This window comes from Nyctereutes procyonoides, unplaced genomic scaffold, assembly GCF_905146905.1.
Source record: "Nyctereutes procyonoides isolate TBG_1078 unplaced genomic scaffold, NYPRO_anot_genome, whole genome shotgun sequence".
NCBI classification, from domain to species: domain Eukaryota; kingdom Metazoa; phylum Chordata; class Mammalia; order Carnivora; family Canidae; genus Nyctereutes; species Nyctereutes procyonoides.
In genome coordinates, this window is record NW_026575144.1 from 3615372 (window position 1) to 3642528 (window position 27157).

Genomic DNA, 27157 nt, shown 5'->3' on the forward strand with positions numbered 1-27157 from the left:
AACTTCATTCCATTTAGTCTTCTCAGAAATAATCTGAAATTTTTGTGTAATACATGTATGCTAAGAGTAATTTCTAAGTGAGCCGTTTGAATATTTTGTGATTGCCAAGATAACTGAGCATAATGGAAGAGTCTGAAGTCACAAATATTGTGGTTGGGCCCTCGGCTGGTCAATATTGAGTCTTGGGGGCCTCTGGGTGGCTCAGTTGGTTGAGCATCCAACCCTTGAGCTCAGCTCAGGTCATGATCTCAGTCAGGGTCCTGAGATTGAGCCCTGCCTCAGGCTCCCCACTCAGTGGAGAGTCTGCTTAAGATTCTCTCCCTTTGCCTACCCCCCAACTGGCATGTGCTTTCTCTCTTCCTCTCTCTAAAATAAATAAAATCTTAAAAAACATAGAGTCCTGGGTTCCCTATCTGCAAACCAGGGTGATACCTCTTCCTAAGGTATGAAAACAAACCAATGTACAAATGTTATCATGACTGAATTCAAGAGGCATTATAAGCCATGTAGACTAAGAGTTCCTCTTCCAAATAAACCCTGGCCTGCAACATTCCCTTTCTTTGTCAGATAAACTCATCAAACCCAAGACTTGTAATTTTTACATTTAATTTTATATTTCAAGGTAAATATTTTCTTTTATAACTTAAGAATACTGTGGCAGTTAATTTTATGTGTCAACTCAGTAGGGCACAGCATTCAGACATTTGGTCAATAGTTGTTCTAGACGTTGCTGTGAAGGTATTTTTTAGATGAGATTAACAGTCAGACTTTGAATAGCGTATCACCCTTCATAATGTGGGTGGCCCTTAACCACAGCAGTTGAAGGCCTTGAGAGGGAATTTACCTACAGTATATTTTGGAACAGCAACATCAACTCTTCCCCTGAACTTCAGTAAGCCATCCTGGCCTGCAGATTTGGGACTTGACAACCTCCACAACTGCATCAGCCAATTCTCTAAAGTAAGTCAATCTCTTTTCCTCCCTCCCTTTCGTTCTTTATTAAAGACTTTGAGACACAGAGAGAACACTAGAAGGAGAGAGAAAGCAGGAGTTGGGGGCAAAGGCAGAGGGAGAGGGAGAAGCAGGCTTTTTGCTGAGCAGGGAGCCTGATGTGGGGTTCAATCCCAGGACCCTGGGATCACAACCCAAGTCAAAGGCAGATACCTAACTGACTGAGCCACCCAGGCACCCCCTCCCTCTCTTACTTTGTACACATGTGCACACACATATATCTATGGGTTCCATTTCCCTTGAGAACTCTAATACAGATGCCTAGTGTTGATTCTTGCCACTACCATGGTCCGTTGTTAACACTCAAATTTAGAGTAACTTAAACTAGGCATAAAATTCTAAAGGGGAAAATCTCCACCTATTATCCCAAATTCTTTCTCAATACGTTGAGATAGCATCAGGTCAAAACACATTATAATTCTCTGCCTGGCTTCATCAACCATTCTCACTCACTTTTTCCAAATTTAGCATTAAACAATGCTGGGAAGAGAAAAAATTCTCTTCCAAGGGTGATGTGCAAGACTATCTGGGCCCTGTTCTTCCCCTCCCTGCTCTGTTCACAACCTTCTCTTTCTATATTTCCTGAAGATACCAGGTGAAAAGATAAGAAGCTGTGACAGTTCTTTGGGACTCAAGGTTGAGTCACCTTGAAATATTTTAAGGCTATAAAAAAATATAGTAAGGTCTCAAGAAATTCTGCCTTCAATAAAAATTATGCTCTGAGTATTCCAGGTGAGAGATGATGATAGCTTAAACTAGGAAATTTGGAGGGGAGGGCAGTTTAATAGTCAAATTCAGGATTCGGGCATACCTCATTTTATTGTGCTTCACTTTATTGAGCTTTGTAGATTATATATATGTATATATATATATTTTTTCAAATTAATTAAAGGTTGTGGTAACCCTGCATTGAGTAAGTCTATCAGCACCATTTTTCCAACAATATTTGCTCACTTTGTGTTTTTGTGTCACATTTTGGTAATTCTTGCAAAACTTCAAACTCTTTCACTACAATTTATTTGTTATGGAGATCTGTGATCAGTGACTAATGACTAGCCTTTTTTAAGCAGTATTTTTCAATTTTTTTAAACTTATTTTTAAAGATTTTATTTATTTATTCATGAGAGACACAGAGAGGGAGAGAGAGGCAGAGACACAGGAAGATCTGTGATCAGTGACTAATGACTAGCCTTTTTTAAGCAGTATTTTTTAAATTTATTTTTATTTATTTTTAAAGATTTTATTTATTTATTCATGAGAGACACAGAGAGGGAGAGAGAGGCAGAGACACAGGAAGAGGGAGCCTGATGTGGGACTTGATCCCAGGACTTCAGAATCACGCCCTGGGCCAAAGGCAGGCGCTAAACCACTGAGCTACCCAAGGATCCCCTTAAGCAGTATTTTTAAATTGAAGTATGTACAGTGTTTTTTAGACATACTGCTGTTGCACACTTAATGGACTTCGGTATAATGTAAATATAATGTCCAAAACATTCATTTGCCTTGCTTTATTGAGATATTTGCTTTATTGCAGGGGTCTGAAACCAAACTGGCAATCTCTCCATGGCCAGCCTGTATATTCTGGACAGAGTCAAAAGGGCTTACTAATGTTTTGGATGTAAGAAGTAAGGAAAAGAAGGGAACCAAGGATTAAAAACAAAACAAATAAGCAAACAAAAACCTGCTCTGAGAGAAACCAAATAAATTACTCAATAATCTGGAAGAAATTCCAGCATAAGTGATCCTCAAATAATTTAAACATTTGTTTTTTTTTTTTTTTAAAGCAAGAATTATTTCCCTGTACTGCTATCCTATCCCACGTGGATACAGGCATTGTACAGAAACATGATAGTACTGCTCTATACAGCAGGCACTCAAGGAGTATTTTTTTTTAAAGATTATTTATTTATCTATTTATTCATAGAGACACAGCTAGAGAGAGAGAGAGGCAGAGACACAGGCAGAGGGAGAAGCAGGCACCATGCAGGGAGCCTGATGTGGGACTCCATCCCGGGTCTCCAGGATCACACCCTGGGCTGCAGGCGGCGCTAAACCGCTGCGCCACCGGGGCTGCCCTCAAGGAGTATTTCTAAATGAAAAAAATGATGATACTCTGATTTGCACGTAATGCCCAAATCCCATACTCTCCTTCTCCCCCTCCCCCCTTCTCTTTGCCTTTAATCTGGGATTTCCAAATAAACTAAGGATATACTTGGAGAATTTCCTGTTTTTGCTGAGCAGTCTTTTTAGTATCCTACATGTATAGACAATTACCATTTTTGTGCTTCAAAATTTCATTTCAAAGCATTATCTTACAAAAAGCAATTTAAAAAACACTACCAAAACCAGACCCTAAGGAGAGTGTTTCAAGGCCAGAATATTGATGGGTAGGTAAAAGGGAGGGACTGTCTTCCAGGGAACAAATGGATCGGTCTCTGACCTGATTTTTGTTCATGAATCTCTTTCTCAAAACAGTGAACCACTTAAAGGGAGAATAAAACATTGGGAAAAATGCTGTAATTCATATATTCATTGAGTTTTTTTTGAATTTTTATTTAAATGTCTAACTTCTTTGGATCATCACAAGGATATACCTCCTAATAAAGATGAAAACATAACTCCATTTGGAAATACTTTAACACATTATATAGCATAATGAAGTAACACAAAAAAAACTTTTTTTAAACATAGGATTTCTCTTTAAAGCTTAAATGTGAGGCAGACAGACGTCTTACTTTAAAACAGATGGAACCCTAGAACATTTCCAGGATATATAAAACTGAATCTTGTGTTATATTTTATGTCTGAGACAGCTAACCAATACAAAATTGATGGCTAGGGTTTCTGTATTAATTGTTTTTTTATACCTTGCCATTCCAAAATCCAAATTTAACATTCCAGTGTTTCTTTTTGTAATCCTATGACCATTCCAGAATGTATATGATTTTTTTATAATTTGCTCTGTTTTGGAATCTTAAGTGTATGCATATGCTATTTATTATATAATATATACACCTATATTATATACATACTCCATGTTAAGTGATATACATTTATGGAACCCAACATAGGTATTCTGACACACACAAAGAAATACAAGTTGTCGCTAATAAAATGAGTTTATTTTGTATTAAAGTTTTCAAAAAACACATTTGTAAAGTTAGCCCCACACTAGGCCTAAAAAAGCCTTTACAAAGAGATTAAAAAATTACAAAACTGCTTTCTCTTAACTATGAAACTACAGAGATTTAAGAGGTGTTAGAGGAGAAAAATGTTAATTCATGGTCAATTTTTAAAAGGTTAATATACAATAAATCTGTAGGATACTATTAGAAGATTAAATCTTAACCATTTAGAGGAAAAAGCTGTATTTTTCTTTCAGAAAGTTTTACTCTTAAATGATGTTTACTAAGAAATATACATTGCATACCACAGTACCAATGATCTCAAAATTACCTAATTGCTTTGCAAATGAATCAGCCTATACAGGAGAACACGTAGGAAATTGCTTGCCGATACATATTAACTCCTTAATTTTCCTGATAAAAGAAAATCAAAACAAAAATTTAGTCCATTCCAACTAAACATACAAATTACTGATATTTAATAGAAGATAGCACTGGATTATTTTTAACAACACAAAAATTCAAGTATTACAGAAGCTCAAACTACGTTATTTCAAAAAAGGAAACAAAAGAAGACGTATTTATCTAACCAGTGTTTTACAGAAATTTGGAATATTTACATATTTTATAACACTGTAGAAATCTTTGGTGGTGACATATGGATTCAGTTCCCTGAAAACACTTTAATAATTTTGTTCCATCAATCTGTGTAGTCAAGTATTGATGATCAGTAATGCTGGCAGTTACCATTTTCTAGCCAAATCCACATACACAATAGTAACTTGTGTGGAGGGGATCTTGTGCAGGACCTACATGGGTTTACATACTAAATCACTTAGCAAGACTTACTTCTGGCTCGTTTTTTATCCCAGGAAAAACATGGTAAAGAACAGATCAACTGTCACTTCCAAACAAACTTGGGAAATGGTTAATATTAATGCACAAATTGAATGAATATATAATAAAACAAAATGCCGGCTACAATTTCTGCATAAATGTTAACAGCTACCATTATGGTGCCTTAAGTGAAGTTGTGCAGCATCTGATGCCCATTCACCAAATGGTGGTGGTGGGAAAGCAAGGCACTGTGGTCAAGAGATAAATTTACCTCCTTTAAAAGCACTGAACTCAAAAGCAGAGAAACAACAAATGACCTGCTCCACCTTAAGAGACAAAGATTTATAAGTGTATCATACAAAGTTCAAAGGAAAGAGCATGCTAAAACACACACAAGAGAAAAACAGCAAGATCTCAGAAATATAAAAAAAGGAGAGAAAGGAAATGAGAGAAAAGCAAAATGACACCCACTGCTTATAAGGATATAATAGTAGAAACAGATCAGAGGCGGCACTGCATGGAGAGATACAATTAAAAAGGACATACATCACCCCTTTGTGACCTGTGTTGTCTTTGATTCAACATTTTGTTTGCAGAAGTACAGAGGGATAAATAATGCCTCCAATTTAGAATAGTATTTATGAGTTTACTACAATTAAGGAATAGATTTAACAGATGAGCCTTGGAAAAGATAAAATGGAACAGAGCAGCCTGCACAGGTAATATTTTTTATACAGAGTCACTTACATGACCTTGTCAGGCAACTGATGACACTACTTTTGGGAAAGACAAACATAGTGTAGTACTTGTATTAGAAAGTCTGGTACTAGGCAATACAAATAAAACTCTCTTCCAAGAGTTTATCATAAGAGTTCCTAGGAATTTTGAACACTAGGAGCTTTTCTAGAAACTTAGGCTACAAATTAGTCAAGGTAGTAAAAATATCTTCACCTAAGCTATTCAGAAAATTAAACTCTTGGAGGAAAGAAGTTGAGTGAATTTTTTTCTTGATGTATCAAGAATGTGAGATAGTCTAGAAAATGTTTTAAGACTTGTACCAAGAGAAATGTATGAATTAAACTAAGTACTCCTAAGTAAATATTCTGTTCTCTGCCAACACTCTGAGGGGGTCCTGAATATACACTGCCAGCTGGTTTCACTTCTTAAAAAGATAGAAAGGTCAAAGATTTCACAAATCTCGCCCACTGTGTTTTTCTTCTGGACAAACATAAGTCAAGTAAATTATCTGAATGGTTATAACTGTACAACTTGGACTACTGATCACTAAAACCACCACCAGAAATAGACTTCATAATGCATAGTTATCAGTGCCACCTAAAAAAGCTTCCACGTTCCATAATTCAAAATTTCTCACATTAAAAACTATTTTTCTAATATCTATTCTAATCACTTCTAGTACGTAAGATTAACATCTGTATTTTGCATTGGCACCTCTCTTCAGGAAACCATCTCAGCCAGAAGATGAGAGATTTAAGTGATTCTAGCCAATATAGATTCATAAATCAGCAGCACACATCAGTGCCAAGCTTATGAATGGACCGACTGTTGGATAACTTCATGACTCTGTTTCATAAAAGCAACTCTTTTTAAATGCTGAAAATGTAACCAGTGTTAACAAGAACATGTTAAATTCAACCACAATATAGGGCTTAAATGTGGAAAATTGGTTGATGTTTAGAATACCTTCTTACTTACAGAGGAGATAAATAATTAATTAATTAAAATAGTTAAATTTGAACAATTAGCTATATTTTCATATAATTAGAATCTAACGAATTTAATGAATGAAACCCACAGGAAAAGAGATGATGAAATTCAAGGCATAAATGTGACATGTTGGGATACGACAAATAACAATAAGAACAGTGTCAATAAAACTTAAAATAAATGTACAGTCGTAAATAAGTAAACAATTTTCAAGTGTGCAAAACTAGTCAGGAATAAAAGTGCTATGTGGATACCTGGCTTTCAAATATTTGTTTTGAAAACTTTCAGTTGATGGTGGCAAAACCAGGAAGTATTAAAAAAGTAAAAATTTAAAGAATATATATATAAAACACGCTGTATCTTACATTATGCCCTTGTCCTATCACTGCTGGATCAGAGGCTTATTAATTTCTATCCTCATGTGATAGAACATACACGGAGGTAAACACAATACAAGAGCACAAAGGCTGATGTATCTTAAACCGTAAAAAGACTCTTTTCAAGTATACTGTGGGTCTGTGTTTCATCGCAATATCCCAGGCACTCAGTGTTGTTGAGGAATTTGAAAACAGGTAACACAATTTTCTATTATTTCTGAAATATTATATGTATAAATAAACTTTGCATAACTACCTTTAGTAGTCAGGACATGGAAGTACTGGTGAATGAAAATAAAAGCTATTTAAATTTAGATGAAAATAAACCCTATCACTGACACAATGGAAAGTATTATTTTAATACGTAAATCCTGAATGAATAACGTTAGTAAAAATGTCGTTGGATTAGCATAATTTGTCTTGGGATTCTTGAAGTGCAGATGGCTAAAAATACACTTGTGGTCTCTTCTTCACTTTATATTTTAGTGACCCGTATCGCACCTGAAGAGAGAAATGTGTCATTATTACAAATTCGATGATTACTTTTGAACTTAGATGGAAATGAATAGTTCCTAGTCACGGCGATAATTTTCTAACTTTTCTCATATAAAGAATCAATTATCCTAGAAGTATGCTTACGTATTCAAAAGTGGAGTTGGTACTAGTTCGAAATATGCTCAGACTATTATCACTAATAACAAATAAAAACATTAACTGTTGCTAATTGTGCTTTGCCTGGTCCATCAATTGTTCACAATGACCTGAGGCCATACACTGGAATCCTCCACTGCTTTCTGGACACAAAGACAATATATTATTGTGGATAAACTTCTGTTTAATCCTCACACAGGGTTGGCTCAAAGCCGTATCATGTAGTTATTTTTGTTAGTTGCCCTCTGCTCATCTGTTGTAGGGCCAGCACTGGGTGCTCGTGACAACCCTATGCCTTGCTCTATGAGAACACCATTTTCGACCTACAGAGGATGACTAGGGATTTGCCACTTTGTAAATTTCCAGCCCTCCTAAGGTATCCAATCTGAATAAAGAATTTAAAATGTAACTGCCGATCTATCCTTCTGTTCTTCACCTATGGATCATTAGCATCCTGAGTGGTAATGCAGCAAGGAAACCCTACAATAGGAATCTGTTAGTAAAACAACTCTGCACCTGACTAACCTCTTTGCGGCCTTTCACGGTTTTCACAGATTTCATGCTTTGCGATCTTCGAAGCCCTCGGTGTGTTAACATCTCATCATCTGAATACGGCCCCTCCGCTTCTTCATCTGTTTTCTCATCTCTGTCTTTCAGTGGAATTCCATAACCTAAACGAGTAGTCAAGCCAGCATGTTTTGGTGAAAGGACAGCACTCCATCTGATGCACTTCTCTGCATGGTTTGCATTTGCCCCCGACTCCTCTCCTTTTCTCATCTGGAACGTGCTCTCTGCCCTTTATCATTAATCTCAGCCCTGCATACTATTCTGCATGAAGCTCATAATTCATTTCTTCCAGGAAGTTTCTCCCAACCATTCCTACTTTTTACTACACGTATTTATTTATTTATTTATTTATTTATTTATTTATTTATTTATTTATTTATTTATTTATGACAGTCACAGAGAGAGAAGGAGAGAGAGGCAGAGACATAGGCAGATGGAGAAGCAGGCTCCATGCACCGGGAGCCCGACGTGGGATTCGATCCCGGGTCTCCAGGATCGCGCCCTGGGCCAAAGGCAGGCGCCAAACCGCTGCGCCACCCAGGGATCCCTTTACTACACGTTTTTCAGAATAATTTAAAGTAATTGACTCTAGAGGAGGTAACACCTTGTTCGAAACTCAAAAGAATATAAGCAGGTGTATACTGAGCCAGATCTCTTCATGCACTCTAAACAATCTACAATTTTGTGTTTTATTTGTCATTTGTGCCTTTGACTTTAATTAGAAATGAAGGGTTTCCTCCAACCACTTGTGTCAAAACTTTCATCAAGATTGAGAATGGGAGGGTGAATTTAAAGGAGTCAAGTAATACCCAAAGGGGCTAGGACTTTGGGCACAATGGGCAGGTGATGGGGATGTTAAACCAACACTGTTGCAGCTACTGGGATAAAAACCAGCCAGACAGGATGACAGATGTTAAAGAAATAGCCAGCATCGGGAAGGTCAGTAAGGGACTGTGTGGAGGTGTGCTAACAGGCTGCTTATTATGTGTAGCTACAAAAGATTTAACATTGGCCAATATGCAAACATCCAGGTAGTCAGGCTGGTTATTGTCAGGGAGTCTGAAGCATTCTGACGCTGGGATTCAGAGACCTGAACACTCCTGTGCCTAAGGCAGAGGTTCTCAAGCTTAGTAGAGCTAATTAGCAAAGACTTATTAGCACATATTAAGAGTCACCGGGAGAACTTGCTGCTATGAAGACTGCTGGGCCTGGGGGGGGGGGGGCGGGGGGCAAGAATCTACATTTCTAACAAGTTTCTAGGTGATGTTTAAGCTAGGAGCAGGGTCTGCACTTTTGAGCCACTGTTTGGGTGGAGCAAGACAGGGGCCCAAATCCAGCAAAAATGGAGAGCCAAAAAGACAAGCAGTTAGGTATAAAGACAAGAGTGAAGTTACAAGGCTCCATTAGGTTTCAAATTCTCCTTTAATAAAGATAAGAAGCATACATATCTAAATCTGCAGGTAAGGAAAAAGCAGCTTTCTCAGGTTCAGGAGGGGGCAAGGGCTGGACTTCTTGCACATAAAGAGAAATATACTAAATATACGTTTCCTAATCTGCTCTCCCAGGCCATGAATAACTTGCGACTCACTAAACGAACCATGAAGATTTGTTAATAAGCTTCTTAATCTCCTAATAAGATACAAGCCTTTAATTGTATATCATGCAAGTACAATTTTATGCTGCCAGACTTCTAGGGTAAAAATTAAGAAGGATTTGGAGGTAGACTCAGTCATAATTGAGGCCAGGATCCTTTGTTTCCCTGCATCAGTCCAAATAACTGTGACCTAGGTAGAAAAGCAAGCACTTGCCAGGTGCTAGGGCTCAGGGAGCAGCAGCTTGGGGGAGGCACGAAGGCCATTGTGGTGGCTCCAGGATGGGTTGGGTCACTGGTCCCGGGAGGAAGCTCCTCATACAGTATTAAGTGGGAAAAAAAACGTACATTAAAAAAAAAAAAGGTACATATAGAAATAAAGGAAAAACAACAATGAAACCACTAGATCTCTTGAAAGTGGGCTTTTAGGTGATTTTAAGTTTTGTTTTTTCTTTTTAAATTTGCCCAATTTTATTTAAAAATTGTATTGTTTTTAATAATTGGGGAGAATAAACCAGAAAAAAGTTGTTTTTAGGTTGTCATTTCCAGATTTTTCTCCATCGCTGTTGCCTACACAATATTCCTAATGCCAATAAAACTAAGGTAAAACGCAGAATGAGGAATCAAGGAAAGAGTTAGAAAGGACGCAACTGTGACCAAGAAAGTTCTCTAAGGTCACATATGAAGCATAAGATTACAGTCAACAACCATGGCCTTTGCTATTTTAATCACTTCTCACTGTATGAACATGATTAGGAATTGGAATTTCCTTCAAAAGAGGATTAGGTACACACCTTCTTTCTTTGTTTCCAATTTCAGGTAACAGATCTTATTAGCTTTCTAATTATGGTTTCAGAGAAAAAGATGGGTTGATTCATTATTCCATTAATACTCGAAAAATTCTATGTGTTTGGCAGTGTGCTAAATTATGGGGATAGAATGATGAAGAAGACACAACTTTCATTTTTCACCCAAAGAAACTCTGGGTCCACCAGGGGGAAACAGACATTAGCAGGCATTACAATACTGTACTAGATGCTATAAATCAAAGATGATGAGGTACTATGGGAGCCCACTGTGAGATAATTAACTCAGCCTGGGGGTGGGGGAAAATAGGTTGCGAGAGAGGACTTCTCGTAGGAGGAGATGGCTACCATCTGAAAAGGCTCATGATTCTGTATAACTAGCACATGATGGAGTGGGAGAAGAAGTCAGAGGAGTTAATATACCTCATGCTACTGAGTTTGGAATTCATCAGAGAGCGATGTGGGGCCACTGAAGCATTTTAGGCAGAAGGGTGACATGATTACACTTGGAGTCTTTCAAAGATTCTTTTTACACTTCGGGGAATGAATCAGAAGTGGATGAAGACTGGAAGCAAGGAGGTTACTGCAGTATGGCAGGTCAGAAATGATGAAGTCCAAGGAGCAAAGACAGAGACAGTAGCCAAATTTGGGATCTATTAGAAGATGAAATTGAAAAGTTTAACTTAGCAATTTACTAAACCAAACTCTGCATCAAAAAAGAGAGGAGTCAAGTCAAATATCTTCACTAAAATATGTATTTTCTATTCCACTTAAAACCTGGAATTGAATATGTATGAACATTCTGCTGTGAGTGGTGGAAGTGTTAATCGAAGTTGTCTGAGGATTTAGAAGTTTGGAGGAGGAGGGAGACCTGAGACTACCAGAGCAGCCCATATCTGGGTGCCATCCCACAGGAGGCACTCAGCAAGTAGGTAGAGTGGCTTATGGGTCTGCTGAGCCCGGGCAAAGTGAAGCTTCTGGGGGCTACTGATGCCATACGAAAGTGAGGCTAAGGCTGGTTGCTTTACGTCACTGATGTACACTGGACAGAGCCCTTGCATGTATATTCCTGAGGAGCAGTGACTGGGGACCTAAGGCTGAGGATCCTGTATGACCCTGGGGCTTTGGGGCCTAATGCTGTAACTGTTTGGCCAGCTTCAGCCCAGACCTCTGTGGACATTTTAGGAAACTGGCAGATGCTTTTGCAAACTGACCTGGTGTTCACACAGCTCCTACATCTTAGAGTTGGTATATTTTAAATTTTCCCACCATATGATAATAATAGCCAATATTAATCCAGTATTTAGCAACCCACTGCTTTAAGCAGTGTCTGCATATTAATACAAGTGTGGAATCACAGAAAGTCTGCCCTGGAAAGAGCTCTGGACCTATGGTGGGGGATGTGATGTGAGTACTTCACCACTCTTAGTGGTGAGACCCAGAGCGAGTCTTGCCTCTCTCCAGGCCTGTGTTTTCTTATACGGTAAGGTGGTGGGATGGATGAGAGATGACCAATAGATTTCTTTCTTTCTTTCTTTCTTTCTTTCTTTCTTTCTTTCTTTCTTTCTTTCTTTCTTTTCTTCTTTCTTTCTTTCTTTCTTTCTTTCTTTCTTTCTTTCTTTCTTTCTTTCTTTCTTTCTTTCTTTCTTTCTTTTTTTGACCAATAGATTTCAATGTGAATCCCAACTCTGACCCAGTTGGACTGTCTGGGGCACCATGCTGAGGGCCTGTGAGCAGCGTGGGAAGGTGCCACAGTCCTGAAGTGATGTCTGCTGCTGTGGGCAGGGAGCAGGGAGTATGCAGGACACCTATTTGCCATCTTTGACCAACGCATCTCTAAGGCTGCTACCTGCTCAAATTATTTGAATTCGTAGTTCCAGCTCAACTGTCTAAGTGTAGACTTTTTATAAATGAAAAAGAGAATCTTGGATACGTCCTTCCTGTCATTGACTATGTAGCCCCTGACAGGTATTTTAATCTCCTTATGTCTGTTTTATTATCTAAAAAATAAGGATGAAGGGCAGCCTGGGTGGCTCAGTGGTTTTGCACCGCCTTTGGCCCAGGGCGTGATCCTGGAGTCCCGGGATCAAGTCCCACGCCAGGCTCCCTGCATGGAGCTTGCTTCTCCCTCTGCCTGTGTCTCTGCCTCTCTCTCTCTCATGAATAAATAAATAAAACCTTTAAAAAAATAAAAATAAAAAATAAGGATGAAGTACTTAACCCATGGAGTCATCTTAAGGATTAAATAAATACATAAAAAGCACCTACAACAACAAAAAATGTGTGCTTTATTTCTTTATGTACTGCTATTGAAACTGAATATTGGGCCACTTTTAACTCATAAGGGAGCAGCAACGTCTTTGCAGAAAAAATATTCCACTTATCACAGTGTGGTGTTCTTTTAAAGGAGGTGAACATCATGTTCAAGGCTTCATTTTCTAACAATGAAGCATTTGGAGGGAGCTCTTTTTGCCACAGTGACAACAAGCAGATTTAATAACTTCATCAAGGGGTGCCTGGGTGGCTCAGTTAGTTGTCTATCTTTGGCTCAGGTCAAGATCTCAGGGTCCTGGGATGCAGCCTGTGTGGGGTTCTCTGCTCAGAGGTGAGTCTGTTTCTCCCTCTCCTTCTGCCCCTCCCCCCACTTGTGTGCAGGCTCTCTCAAATAAATAAAATCTTTAAAAAATAAGTAACTTCATCAAAGCAGGACTTCTCTTGACTACTTAACCTCAAACCACTCAGAGCAGGCCATGATGAGTTTTCAAATTAGATTCAAATTTCCAGATATTTGAGTTGCTTGTGAACAAGCAGAGCATCTAAGGTAAATGTATTGATCACATGAACTAATAAACAGATTTTGCAATGTGGATGCAATTACCTCACTGAAAAACTTATTTTTTCTTGAGGAATTTTGAAAGTAGATAGTATAAATTTTCATGGCTAATACACCATGCTCCTGGTTAACCATTTCTCTTAGGCATTTGGTTTGTTCCAGTATTTTGTAACTATCAACAACGAGATGAACGTTTTTGTACATATATCTTTGAATATTTGTCTGATTATTTCTTTATGACTTAGACCTGGAAGTTTCTTACTGAATTAAAAGGCATAAATTTTGATAATTACTGCCAGATTGTCATCAAAAAGAATTATTCCACTGAAATCTCATAAATAGAATATGAGAATGTTTGTTTCCCAACAAGCTTGCTGTGGTGCTTTAAAAACATAGTCACAAATTCTGACACTTTTTTCCTTTTCCCTTAAATACATTTTTTTACATTTTTATTTTTATTTTATTTTTAAAGATTTATTTATTTATTTATTTATTTATTTATTTATTTATTTATTTATGAGAGAGAGAGAGAGAGAGAGAGAGAGAGAGAGAGAGAGAGGCAGAGACACAGGAGGAGGGAGAAGCAGGCTCCATGCAGGGAGCCTGACATGGGACTCCATCCTGGGACTCAAGGATCATGCCCTGGGCCAAAGGCAGGCGCCAAACCGCTGAGCCACCTAGGGATCCCCTTTTTACATTTTTTAAAAGGTAATCTCTACCCCCATATGGGGCCTAAACTCATGATCTGGAGACCAAAAGCTGCATGCTCCACCAATTAAGCTAGCCAGGTGCCCCTCCTCTTCCCTTAAATCTTAAGGATGTTTGTAGATATGTGTCTCAACAAATTGCCTTAAGACAGAAGGGATGTTGCATGATTTCTGCCACTTTTCTTGGAACACTGGCTCGAAGAGCTTTTAGCCACCAGGTAAGGCCAGAGAAGCCCCAACTGTTTGACGGTCAGCTGTGTGACTCTTTACAGTGAACACATCAGACATGTGAGTGAAGAAGAAGCCTTTGACAATATGACTCCAGCCCAAGGTGCTGTTTCCCTGTGGCTGCATTAAGGCCCTGAGCAAGAACTACCTTCCTGAGCCTGGTCACTCCCAGATTCATGGGCAAAATAAATGAACTGTGACTTTTTTTTTTTTTTTTTTTAACTGTGACTTTTTTTAAGGCCACTGTTTGTAGTCTGTTACACAGAAACAGGTAACTGGAAAAGTTACCACCAGAATACTGCTAATTAAAAAAATCTTTTTGCCAATCTGGTGAGCAAAAATTACTATTACTATCATTTCAATTTACTGTTTCTTTGACTGTGAGGCTGAGTATCTTTTTCATGTATTAATTGATCAGCTGTATTCTTTGGTAGAATTAACAATAATTGGCTTGTAAGAATCCTTTGTGTGGTTAAAATCCAAACCCTTTGCCTATATCGGATGAGAATATTTCTTCTAGTTTGTTTTTTATGGTGTGGAATATTTTTCCCTTATATGTTATACATTTTTTTTTTTATACCAAACCCTTGCCCTATATCGGATGAGAATATTTCTTCTAGTTTGTTTTTTATGGTGTGGGATATTTTTCCCTTATATGTTATACATTTTTTTTTATATATAGAAACATCTTTCAAGTTTTTCCCTATGTCTTCTGATTTTGATGTCATGCTTAAGAAGTCTGGCATATCCTAAGGATATAAAAAGATACTCAGGAATGTCCCACTATATTATAGTTTAGGTCTTAATCTTTTAAGTATTTTGATGAAAGGCTTAAGGTAGAGGTATAACTTCATTCCCTACCCCATATTCTAAGTCTAGCAATTATTCTGACACTGCTTATTTATCTGCCTTTCTCCCACCCACCTGAAAGGCCACCATCTTCATTTGATAAATTTCCATGTATGTCTGGACTTGTGTTTATATAGACTATTATTATCTTCTCTTCATCTATTCCTGTCCTGGGCTCTCACTACTTTTAAAAAATATTTTCAAGAGATAATATTTTTGTTAAATTTCTTCCTTAGGGAAAAAGAGCTCAGAATATATACCATTCTGTAGGAAATTTGGAACTTGGGCAAAGTAATGCATATTAAAATTTTAATTTCATAACTGAACAAGTCCCTTTCTTATACTGCTACTACTTATTTCGTATCTCTCTAATCTTAAATTATTTTAATTTCATGCCCTAAAATTCTTTCTCTTTTTTTAAAAAGATTTTTATTTATTTATTCATGAGAGACATGTAGAGAGAGAGGCAGAGACATAGGCAGAGGGAGAAGCAGGCTCCATGCAGGGAGCCCAATGTGGGACTTGATCCCGGGTCTCCAGGATAATAGTTCAAAGTTCAATGGTTCTCATTCTTACAGATATTACTACCTTAATCCATGGCCAATTCTTATTATCTTAGGTAACAGCCATCCACTTTGTAAAGTTATTCATTCTAGAGAGAACTCAGAAGAAAGTTCACGATTTTTTTCTCTACAGGAAGGACTGTTATTTTATTTCCCAAATTGCTTTCAATATAAAGGATGATTTTTAACCTCCCTCAAAAGAAAACTACTTAAAAAAAATAGCCTTGTACCTTATGGACTTCAAAATATACTAATAAGAAATGTGAAGATCGTAATTTTCAGCTGAACTTTGAACTAAAACTTTCTTACATGTGATAAAATGACTAAGGAGCTGTGTCTTTTTATTTATGTGTATATTTCTAAAATCAGCATAATTTATTAAAGTTTTAGTACATATCAACTATGCCATGTTCCTAATTTATATTAGAAATACCGACAAGTTAGTTCTTGAACTAGAATATTTCATTTCAACATATTTCCCATTGTAGTAATCCTATTTACAAACTGAGTCATCCCTTGTCACCTCCTTAGAACTTTTTATCTTGAGTCAATATCCTTATTTGTACGGCATTTATAGTAAAGAGTGTTTAACTATAAAAATTCTTAGATGTCACTACACAGTTTGAATATAAAGAGTACTGATCACAGGTCAGAACTGGCGCTGGTGGCGAGGAGGTTGGTAGTAACCACACCTAAGGCTTCTAAAAATTCATGGCAGCACAAGAGGCTACTGTTACTGTCTTAGTTGGATTATCTCTAGAGTCAACAAAGGCAAGCACCAACTTTATTAAGAGAAAGTTTAGAGAACGAGAACTCCAGTTAAGTGTAAATTCACAAACATAAGCTTAAAAGTAAATTTTGTCTACTCAAATTCAGAGAGTTACCATGTATTATTTAATATCCGCCTGGACCCACAAGTTCTAATTGTGAAAGAAAAATATATTAAAACAAACAAGCACACCTGCTGATTCACCGGAGACTGATTTACTTTTCTTTTTTGTTTCTTGTAGAGCTTGGTATGGTCTTTGGCCCACAGGCTCATCGCCTTGGATAGCTGTTAGATCATGCATACTAAAACTTCGTAAACGTTCAGTTATTGCTCCTTGGCTCTATTTAACAGAGAAGTGATAGATCCAAGAAAAAAAACACACTTTAAAATATTTCATATGCTTACATTTATATTTCTCCCAACATTTTATCGTAAGGGTTACTGATTTTATTATGAAACTTTCAGAAAAGTTGAAAGAACTGCGGAGTGAACAGCCCTAGATTGTTTATAGTTTGCTATATTTTCTTTACCACATATCTACCATTTATCCACCCATCAACCCATTTTAAAAATGCATTTCAAAGAAAGCTGTAGACATCAGTACATTGCACTCCCAAACATTTCAGCTTTGTAATTTGTTTTAAATGTAAAAAAAAAAAATGTATGATGAGCTTACCCCCTCTGAGTAGACAGCATCCGTTACTTTGCTCTCTCCTAAAACTGGCACTTTGGAGCTTATGATTTAGGAGAACTTTTTTTTTTTTTTTTTTAAAGATTTTACCTATTTGACAGAGAGAGAGAGAGAGAGAGAGAGAGCACAAGCAGGAGGAGTGGCAGGCAGAGGGAAAGGGAGAAGAAGCCTCTCTGCTGAGCAGAAAGCACATGTGGGGCTAGATCCAAGAACCCTGAGATCATGACCAAAGGCAGATGCCTAACCAACTGAGCCACCCAGATGCCCCCAGAAAAACTATTTAAAGTTAAAAGATACATATTTTTTTAGATTTTATTTTGAGAGAGAGAGAGAGAGAGAGAGAGAGAGAGAGAGAGAGAGAGAAAACGTGCATGCATGGGGGGGGGAGGAGTAGAGGGATGGGGGAGGAATCTCAAGTAGACTCCCTGCTGAGCTCAGAGCCAGATGTGGGGCTTAATCTCACAACGTGGAGATCATCACCCAAGCCAAAACCAAGAGCCCAGAGCTTAACTGACTGAACCATTCAGGCACCCTAAAGGTATACTGTTTTAAAGATAAGCTAAGTCAGGCATGGTATGACTCTACTTAGTACGTGGTAAAAAAAAAAAAAATAAAAATAAAAAAATTATATATATATAAAGAATTTTGGACACAAAATGATATTGGGTTAATTAGGGTTAATTATTTCACTTTCTGGCAAGGCATATCTACTACTATGAAATCTGACTTTAAAAGTCATTTTATTTATTTATTTTTAAGATTTTATTTATTTATTTGAGAGAAAGAGAAAGAATGATCAGAGGAAAGGGAAGAGGAAGAAGGTGAAGCAGGCTCCCTGCTAAGCAGGGAGCCCAATGCTAGCTGATCCCAGGACCCAGACATCATGACCTGAGCTGAAGGTAGGCAGACACTTAACTGGCTGAGCAACCCAGGTGCCCCTGACTTTAAGTTATTTTAAAGCCTTAACAATATGATAGACATTGGGCACGTGTGGGTATTTAAATTTAAATTAACAAAAATTACCTAAAATTAAAAATTTATTTCCTCAATTGCATATTTCAAATGCTCAAGGGCCACATGTGGCTAGTGGATACTATACTAGATGGCACAGATACAGAACATTTCCATCACTGCAGAAAGTTCAAGAATTTTCATCACTGACCAGCTCTGAAAGAGACATATCTGAACTTTACAGATCTAACTACATTTCCCCCCAAATATAAAAGGAAAAAATAATTTCTAAATGTAACCACTTTGAAAATTTCCATAGCATACAGATGATTCATTTCTTATTTATAGCTATTTTAAAAATATTCTTTTAAAGGTTTTTCACTATTATTATTTCTTTGCACATATATGAATTTATGATTGCCTCCTGTTAGAATTTTACTGTAGAAACTCATCCCTAATGGTGCATCTCTAAATTTCTAGATTTCAAAGCCTGAGGCACTGTAAACATTTGGATACTATTGTATTTTACACTGAAAAAAGATCTTGATTCTGCCACTCTGGGTCAGTGATATCATATTATGTCAAAACCAAATGCCATTTCTATGCCCCACTTAGGGTCTCTACCACATTTTTTTAAATTGTGAAAAGAAATTGTTAAAGTAAAGGGTCTATATTCACAATAAAAAATAATTGGGTTCTGCACATCTTTAAACATTCTTGCCATGGTTTAATCCATTATACTTTCTTCCTCTTTACCAGGTATCATTTAAAGATATTGGGGACAAAAGACATCAGACATGCACTAGAAGAAAGTGACCAGTGCACATCTGAAACAGACTCTTTGTTTTCTCAGAATTCTCTTTATCCCAACTTGGTATTTCTTGACTTTTTACCTACTGCCAAACAGATGATAACTGGCATACACACATGTGTATACCCGATACCTGACTCAGGTGCAATTTCTGAGGCGGGCTGTAACTGCTAAACCCTCCCACTCAAGAAAGAACATCTCAAAATGCAAATTAGTTAAACTGCCACTGAATCAATCTAGCATTATATCGTCTACAAACTCTGGTATCTTTAATGAGCATAATTCACGAATTACTTAGAGCATACCTCACAAATAAACTCATACATTATTGTTAGTTCTATTGTTGTGCTGTGTATATCTTGTCTCCAGGGGAGGATTTTCAGAAACTAAAGGAGATTGACTAATTTTAGGCTTCTTCTATTCTCCTAGTGTATTGGTATGATACGGATAGTGAGCATGTAATAAGTAGGCAAAATATTCTCTTTATGCCTCTTCTTTTTCATTGCTATTGACTGCTAGAGAGTTCTCCATAGACAGCAGTGTGTTTTACTGTAACTATATAAGCAGAGGTTTGGCAGTGAACTGCAGGTATGGTCATGGGCTCACACAGGTAGACGATACCATCCACTAGGGGTTTGCTTCAGGTTGACTTTATTTTTTTATTTTATTATAGATTTTTAAGATTTATTTATTCATGAGAGACATAGAGAGAGAGAGGCAAAGACATAGGCAGAGGGAGAAGCAGGCTCCTCATAGGGAGCCGAATGCGGGACTCGATCCTGAATCCTGGGATCATGCCCAGAGCCGAAGGCAGATGCTCAACTGCTGAGCCACCCAGGCATCCCTCAGGTTGACTTTAATAGAGGTGTCTGGATTTTAATGGAGCTCTTGGGTAACCAACCTTATAGCCCCAAGTATTATCAATATCCTCAAGGCTTAAAGGAAGGTGAAGTACTGCAGGCAGAAGCAAAAGGGGGCTGTGGACACTCTGAGGACTTCCAACACTTCAACAGCCATTACTGCCTCAAATAATTGGGTTTTCCACTGTATATTTTCTTATGGGCCCAGAACAGAACTAATGTGGGAAGAGAGAATTAATTCAGTATTGTGAACTTCAAAAACATTACATAAATTATAAGTCTGTGACCACTTTAAAGTGGTCAGTGTGACCACTTTAAAGAAATGTAATTATAAAATAATCACTCAAAGGCAGACCTATTCCTTCCAATTTTTATAACTTCAGCATAAAAAGTCCATTAACAAAGAAATTATGTTTAAAATAAAATGTTTTTTTTTTTTTAATTTTTATTTATTTATGATAGTCACAGAGAGAGAGAGAGAGGCGCAGAGACATAGGCAGAGGGAGAAGCAGGCTCCATGCACCGGGAGCCCGACGCGGGATTCGATCCCAGGTCTCCAGGATCGCGCCCTGGGCCAAAGGCAGGCGCCAAACCGCTGCGCCACCCAGGGATCCCTAAAATAAAATGTTAAGTGAAAACCTTCCCCTTCCAACCTCAGAATTCTAAATCATATCCATAACATGGTTGCAGGTATGTAGTATGGTTTAAGCAGATAGGGGATTATATGCAAAAATGAAAACAATATGATGTTGAGGCAGATGGGATGGGGGGATTTTATTCTTTTTCAACAATTTCTTCAATATTACAAAATTAGATAAGTCATAGATAGATGGTATAGTGAAGTTTTTGTTTTTTTAGATTTGAATACTGTTTATTATAAACTGGATGGGATCCTGATTTCATTTTGTTTCCTCCAATGCCTGGCTACAACTCTCCAAATGAACATTTTTCTATTTTTACAATGAAGTTTTAATTGTAATGTGTTCACTGTAAGAATTTCCGATCTATTTTCTGCTCATTTTCCCTGTATCCAATTCCTTACTTCCATCACCAAAAGAAACACTGTTTCTCTATTTTGACGGCACAAATAGGGCATTATAGTCACTTGTCAGTAACAATGCTAGAAAGCATTGAGGTTTTGTTTAAATTAATAATGCTTTATTGATTTTCTATTTGGTTTATATAATATTAAGCCAAAATTATACGAAAAAATGCAGAAAGGTTCTAGTTAGAGGGGGAAAAGACATATGGAAATAGCACTTTTGGTCATTAGTCAATAAAGAAGAAGTTCCTGTTTATAAGGCAAGTCAATATCCCAGATTTTAGATCCCATTCTCTACAGAATTGTATGTACACTGCTTATGTTCAAATTGATCCTAAAAATCGAAGAGAAAGAGAGATATGATGAGAACACAAAATCAAAGTAATTAAGAAGAATTTTGCAGAATATTTTACATTAAAACTGATCCTAGGGCAGGCCTGGTGGCTTAGCGGTTTAGTGCCGACTTCAGCCCAGGGTGTGATCCTGGAGACCCAAGAGTGAGTCCCCCCTCGGGCTCCCTGCATGGGGCCTGCTTCTCCCTCTGCCTGTGTCTCGGTCTCTCTCTCTCTCTCTCTCTGTCTCTCATGAATAAATACATAAAATCTTAAGAAAACAAAACAAAACTGATCCTCTCTAGCAGGAGTGTTCTAAACCCTTTAGGTAACTCAAGTTAAGTTCTCAGGGTTTGACTTTGGAGAGACCCAGAACATCCATTTAAAATGGGAGCACTTGTAGGGTTGGGGCCTTGGGTTCAAATGTAACTCATTCATGCTTTGGGAAAGATTCTTCAGCTGAGAAGGGGCACCTTGCATGTATGACTAATTCTAACTCTGTTACTCCCAAATAATTCTGTCCTTTTAAATTAATTAATTAGAATTCTGCCTTTGTTTAAATACTGTGTTTTCTGGTTAAACATTATGTTAAAATTATATTTTGTTGTTAACACAAAATAAGGGGAATTTACTACTATGCTTATCAGCACCTTAGTATAAAACTTTCAATTGGGTTGCCTGGGTGGCTCAGTTGGTTAAGCGTCTACCTTCAGCTCAGGTCCCAGTCCTGGGGTCCTGGTATTGAGCCCCGCCTTGGGCTCCTTGCTCAGCAGGAAGCCTACTTCCGCCTCTCCCTGCTTACGTGCTCTCTCTTAAATAAAATCTTAAGAAAAGAAACAACCCAAAACTTTAAGCCTATTCTCTTCATATTTTTAATTAAGAATTTTAAAACAGGGGCATTTAGGTGGCTCAGTCCATTAAGCCTCTGACTGTTGATTTTGGCTCAGGTCATGATCTCAGGATTCTGGGACTGAGCACCAAGTCACAGCTTTGTGCTCAGTGGGGAGTCTACTTGAGATTCTCTCTCTCCCTCTGTCCTCCCATCCTGCCCCCCCCCTCAACTAGCATCTCTCTCTCTGTGTCTCGGTCTCTCTCTCTCAGATTATTTAAATAAAAATAAATCATAAAAAAGGAATTTAAAAACAGAATCTTACAATCTTCTACAGAATAGTTCTTACCATGCTGTTTAATAATGAATAGCCATTAAGCTCTGTTTCTTGTTGATCTTTGACATATTACATTAAAATGCAGGTAAGGTTAGTTCCAAGTTGTTAGGGAAATCTCCCTTTCCCCTAAGGACATTTGAGCATTAATCTAATTAGGCCTACAATGGATTGAGTGCATCTGTATTAAGTGAATAATATATTTTAGTGGTTTTAAGATTAAAGTAATACATATTTATCAAAGGGCATTTGTAACAGAAGGAAATAAAATTACTTGTAACCCACCACCAAAACTATCTATATACACATACATATATCCTTTTAGCTTTTTCTGACTCATACTTTTAGAGCAGGCTTTCTTGGTCTCAGCACTATTGCTGTTTTGGGCTGGATAATTGTTTGTTGTGGCTCATACGATATTACCCAGCAGTCCTGACTTCTAACCCTGGACACAAATAGCAGCACCCTTCACTGTCAGCTCTTACGACCAGAAAAGTCTCCAGATGTTGCCAAATGTTCCTTTGCGGGCAAAAGCCCCTCCCAGTGAGGACCAACCACTGTTTTAGAGCTATAAGAGGTATCAGAAGTCAGGTTTCTTTTTTTTTTTTTTAATAAATTAATTTTTATTGGTGTTCAATTTACCAACATACAGAATAACACCCAGTGCTCATCCCGTCAAGTGTCCCCCTCCATGCCCGTCACCCATTCACCCCCACCCCCCGCCCTCCTCCCCTTCCACCACCCCTAGTTCATTTCCCAGAGTTAGAAGTCTTTATGTTCTGTGTCCCTTTCTGATATCTCCCACACATTTCAGGTTTCATCTCTTTGATTTATAGGTAAAAAAATTAATACTTAGATCAGTGCAGATGGTCCACCCAAAATCTGATGACTAATTAGGGAAGTATCAGACTAGAAAATGCAGATAACTCAACTATTAGTAAATTAAATCTTCATTATAATATTCTGCTTCCTGAGATTGTAGGGAAAATAGTATGACCCTTCTTTCCATTGTCTGGACAAATGTTCTCTTTTTAAATGGTTGCTACAAAGCAGCTGAATATCCTTAAATCCTTTCACAAACAGAAAGCCATTAAAGCAGACAGCAAGATGTCAGGATTTTGACCTAACCATCGTCATTTAAAGTCTATTCAATTTTAGCAATTTTACCTATTAGGTTCTAATTTCTGTGATAATTGATTTTTTAAAAAAATAGTATCTACTAAGGAGTTCACCAAGAAAAGGCTGCCAGAGAAAATTCAGAGACGGTTAATATGACAAACAGTACTTTTCTTCTGTCCTTTATCTGGCAGTAGTGGTGGTCATCTGTACAAATGCCACCTGCATTTCTCATGTGAAAGCTATGATATGTTGAACATCCTCAGCAAAATCCTTGAAGGTCCTTCATATGTTTATGCTTTGCTCAGCCAAAATAAACTTGTACACTGACCTTGTGAACAGATGCCTGGTAATGAGGTCATAGAACTGAGTAACATTTTCAGAAAATTGCTTTCCGGTGTAATAAATGTTCTGATTAGATTCCTATTTTCATCTTTAACATGCTCAGGTGGTTCAACCTGGGAACCCTAGTCCGGGGTATTACCAATCTTTAAAGGTCACACCAAGAGTCCAATCATTTTTAGCCTGAAAGATATTTTTAACAAACTATAGGTTGTAAAAATCTTAAATTAATTCTCAAGCCCTACTATTGGCTTTCCTGAAGTTTCTCCTTAAACTTGACCTATTTCCTATTTCAGTTTCAATTTACTCCATAGTATGAAGTGTCTGGTTCAGTGATTTCTTCCATCATAGTTCCTTTCTTTGACATCTCCAGAGATGAAACTAATTTCACTTACACGAAAATAGGCACAGTACAACTTGATAGTGTTAACAGAGTACCATGTTCAGCATATTTAATGACTATTTCTAATGAATAAAATCCAGGATGGCTGAAGCCAACATTCACTGTGTTCATGCTGAGAATGGTGAGGGCCACCTCACACACAGTGATCTTGATAACAAAAGGACTGCCACATCACAAACGAGAAGGCAAAGTTCCAAACTGCATTCAAATTATGGGACATAATGGAACGTGTCTGATGTGCAGTGGTAACTCAGATGATTCTTATGTCCTCTATTTCCTGCCTTTGAAGTGGGGAGGTGGTTTTATGATGCTAAATATATAGATAAAAACAAACAATGAATCACAAGGAAGAAATGCTTTCATAGCCTTTCTGAAGGAAAGCATTTCTGTGAGTTAATGGTTATTTTAATAATGGAAGGCTGGAGGAAAGCGCTTGGCAACCAGAGATAGGATACAATTTTCAGTTAGTGAACAGACACTCAGCTAGACAGGAGCCTGAAGAGTAGGGACTGTGTCTTGTTCACGGCTGCATGCCCGGCATCTGCCAAATAGCAGGCACTAAACAAACAGATGTTGAACAAATACGCAGGGTATAAACACTGATCACAGCAAAGGATAAAATAAATAAAAACGAGGAGAGAATGAAGATAAGATAATACAGTGGGGATTTCTGATTCCCCACGTGGAAGGTTTGGAAGTAGTAAACATAAGTCCGAGTATAATAAATATCTCATGAAATAGTCACAGTATGGAAAGTGTCTCACAGAGTAGTGGGACTAAAAATATATTTAAGTGTTAAAAGTGAGGATGAAAAATGGGATTTGTATGCTTCTATGTCTCCCAAAACAATGTTCTAAAATGTCTATATTTTCTAAGCAATTTTTCAATTTAATTTTTAGGTTTTTTTTTTTTTTTTTTTTTTTGCATAGAATCATGTTGAAGGGTCTCTTAAATATGTAAAATTCAGGAAGCATCTTCTTGGGAGGGATATAAGACCTATACAACTGTTTAGGGGCACCAACTCACCAGGCAGTAGAAAATCTGCGTGACTCCCTTGAAATTTAACCAATAGTCTACTGGTGACTGGGAATCTCACCGATAATAGCTAATTAACATGTATTTTGTATATTATATGTATTACATGCTGTACTCTTATAATAAAGTAAGCTTAGAGAGAAGAAAATGTTACTGAGAAAATCTTTATGCAGTACTGTATTTATTGAAAAAAATTGGTATATAATTGGACCTAACAAGTTGAAACCCTTGTTGTTCAGGGGTCAACTGTACTTCATCTGTGAAGTCAAATAAAGCTACCTTTTATAACAGAAGAATGCAACAATCTTTCTTGTTTTTTCCCTGGTTCCCTTCTCCTGCCCATCCTCCTGCAGGCACCACTTTCAACCCTCCACTTTCCTATCTGGCAGGTGGGGGTTTTCTTTCTCTTCCACTTCCTTCTCTTTCCTTCACCTTCCTGATAGAGCAAAACCAGTTGTTCAATCTGTGGTTCTGTATTCTCACAATTATGTAAATGTTGTTTGTGGCTGGATCGAGTCATGCTCTGTTATTATATTTCCTTTTCTTTCCTTTTTATTTTCCAGAGCTAACAATTATCCTGTTTTTTTTTTTTTTTTAATACTCATCTGATTAGTCATTCTATGCTGTTCTTAACATTGCCTCAAGTATATTTTTCATGACATACAATGTGTCTTGACTGGTCATAGTATGTGCTGCCCTGTTTGAGTATCATCCCTGCATAGGATTAAATCTCTTAGAAACTCCTATCCCCCTACTATCCCCTATGACACCTGGCCTGGCACTTGCACCCATCACATCCAATTCTGGTCAGTCGCACTCTGCACTTGTGCATTATACACATTCATTCTGGGAAGTCCTGTCACTTTCCTGCTGTGTTGGATACCCTGCCTCCTAGTTCCTGTGGGTTTCCTTTTTCATGGATTATCTCCTAATTTTGGCAGAGCATTTCTACCCTGACAAAGAATACACAGGAAGTCAATTTCATGATTTTGCATGCCTTAAGGAAAAAAACAAGATTTATTCTAAGCTCACATGTGACTGAGAACTCGACTGCTAGTCTCAGGGTGAAAATCATTATGGCATCAATGGATAGTACAACTCTTTGGTCTTCAAGCTTCTATTGTTACTATTTAGAAATTTAATTGCCACTCTGATTCTTGATCATCTGAATGTAACATACTTTTTATCTCTGGAATCCTTAACATTTTTTTCCTTCTCTTCGGTGTCCTAGAATATTCCATTGACCTTGCTTACAATCAGTCGTTCTTTCATTCATTGTGCTGGGTACTTTGTGGGTGCCCTCAATCAAGAGATTCGTGTCCTTCAGTTCTGGGAAATAGAACTGCATCTGCGGTCCCCTGGTAGAATTCCTAGTTGTTGAACATTAGATCTCTTGGATGTTCTTTTTTAGCCATGTGGAAATCAGGCATGTATTTTCATTAAGCAACAAATAAAAAGCAAGTGAACTTCTTTTAAAATGGAACACACTCCTTCAATATGATGAAAATTCTGCTATTTTAGTATTTGCTTATATCTGTAGTAATAAAAGAGCCTTTAAAAGCCAAGTTAACTGGCAAACTACAGTGTTGATAGTTAATAATCATTAATAATATAGTTATCTTACAAGGCCAGGGCTACATAGTTAATAAGTTTCCACTTAATGCAACACTTCTGGGTATATAATTTGAATATAATTTTGATTTTTAATTTTGTTGATCATATTAATTGTATTTGAGCCAAAGATAACTCTGAAAAATTAAGGCTCATTC

At 37.4% G+C, this 27157-nt stretch overlaps 1 protein-coding gene across 1 annotated transcript in view; it reads right to left on the reverse strand.

The window, feature by feature from the left end:
• Positions 1-4111: 4111 nt before the first annotated feature.
• The window catches only part of REEP3 (receptor accessory protein 3), a 98223-nt gene continuing 75177 nt past the window's right edge, over positions 4112-27157 (reverse strand). The window contains exons 6-8 of the mRNA XM_055308749.1: positions 16835-16982; positions 8255-8400; positions 4112-7579 (exon numbers count right to left, since the gene is read on the reverse strand). Of these exons, the coding sequence (XP_055164724.1) occupies positions 7523-7579; positions 8255-8400; positions 16835-16982 (351 nt within the window). The 3' untranslated portion in view covers positions 4112-7522. The remainder of the gene's footprint in view (positions 7580-8254; positions 8401-16834; positions 16983-27157) is intronic.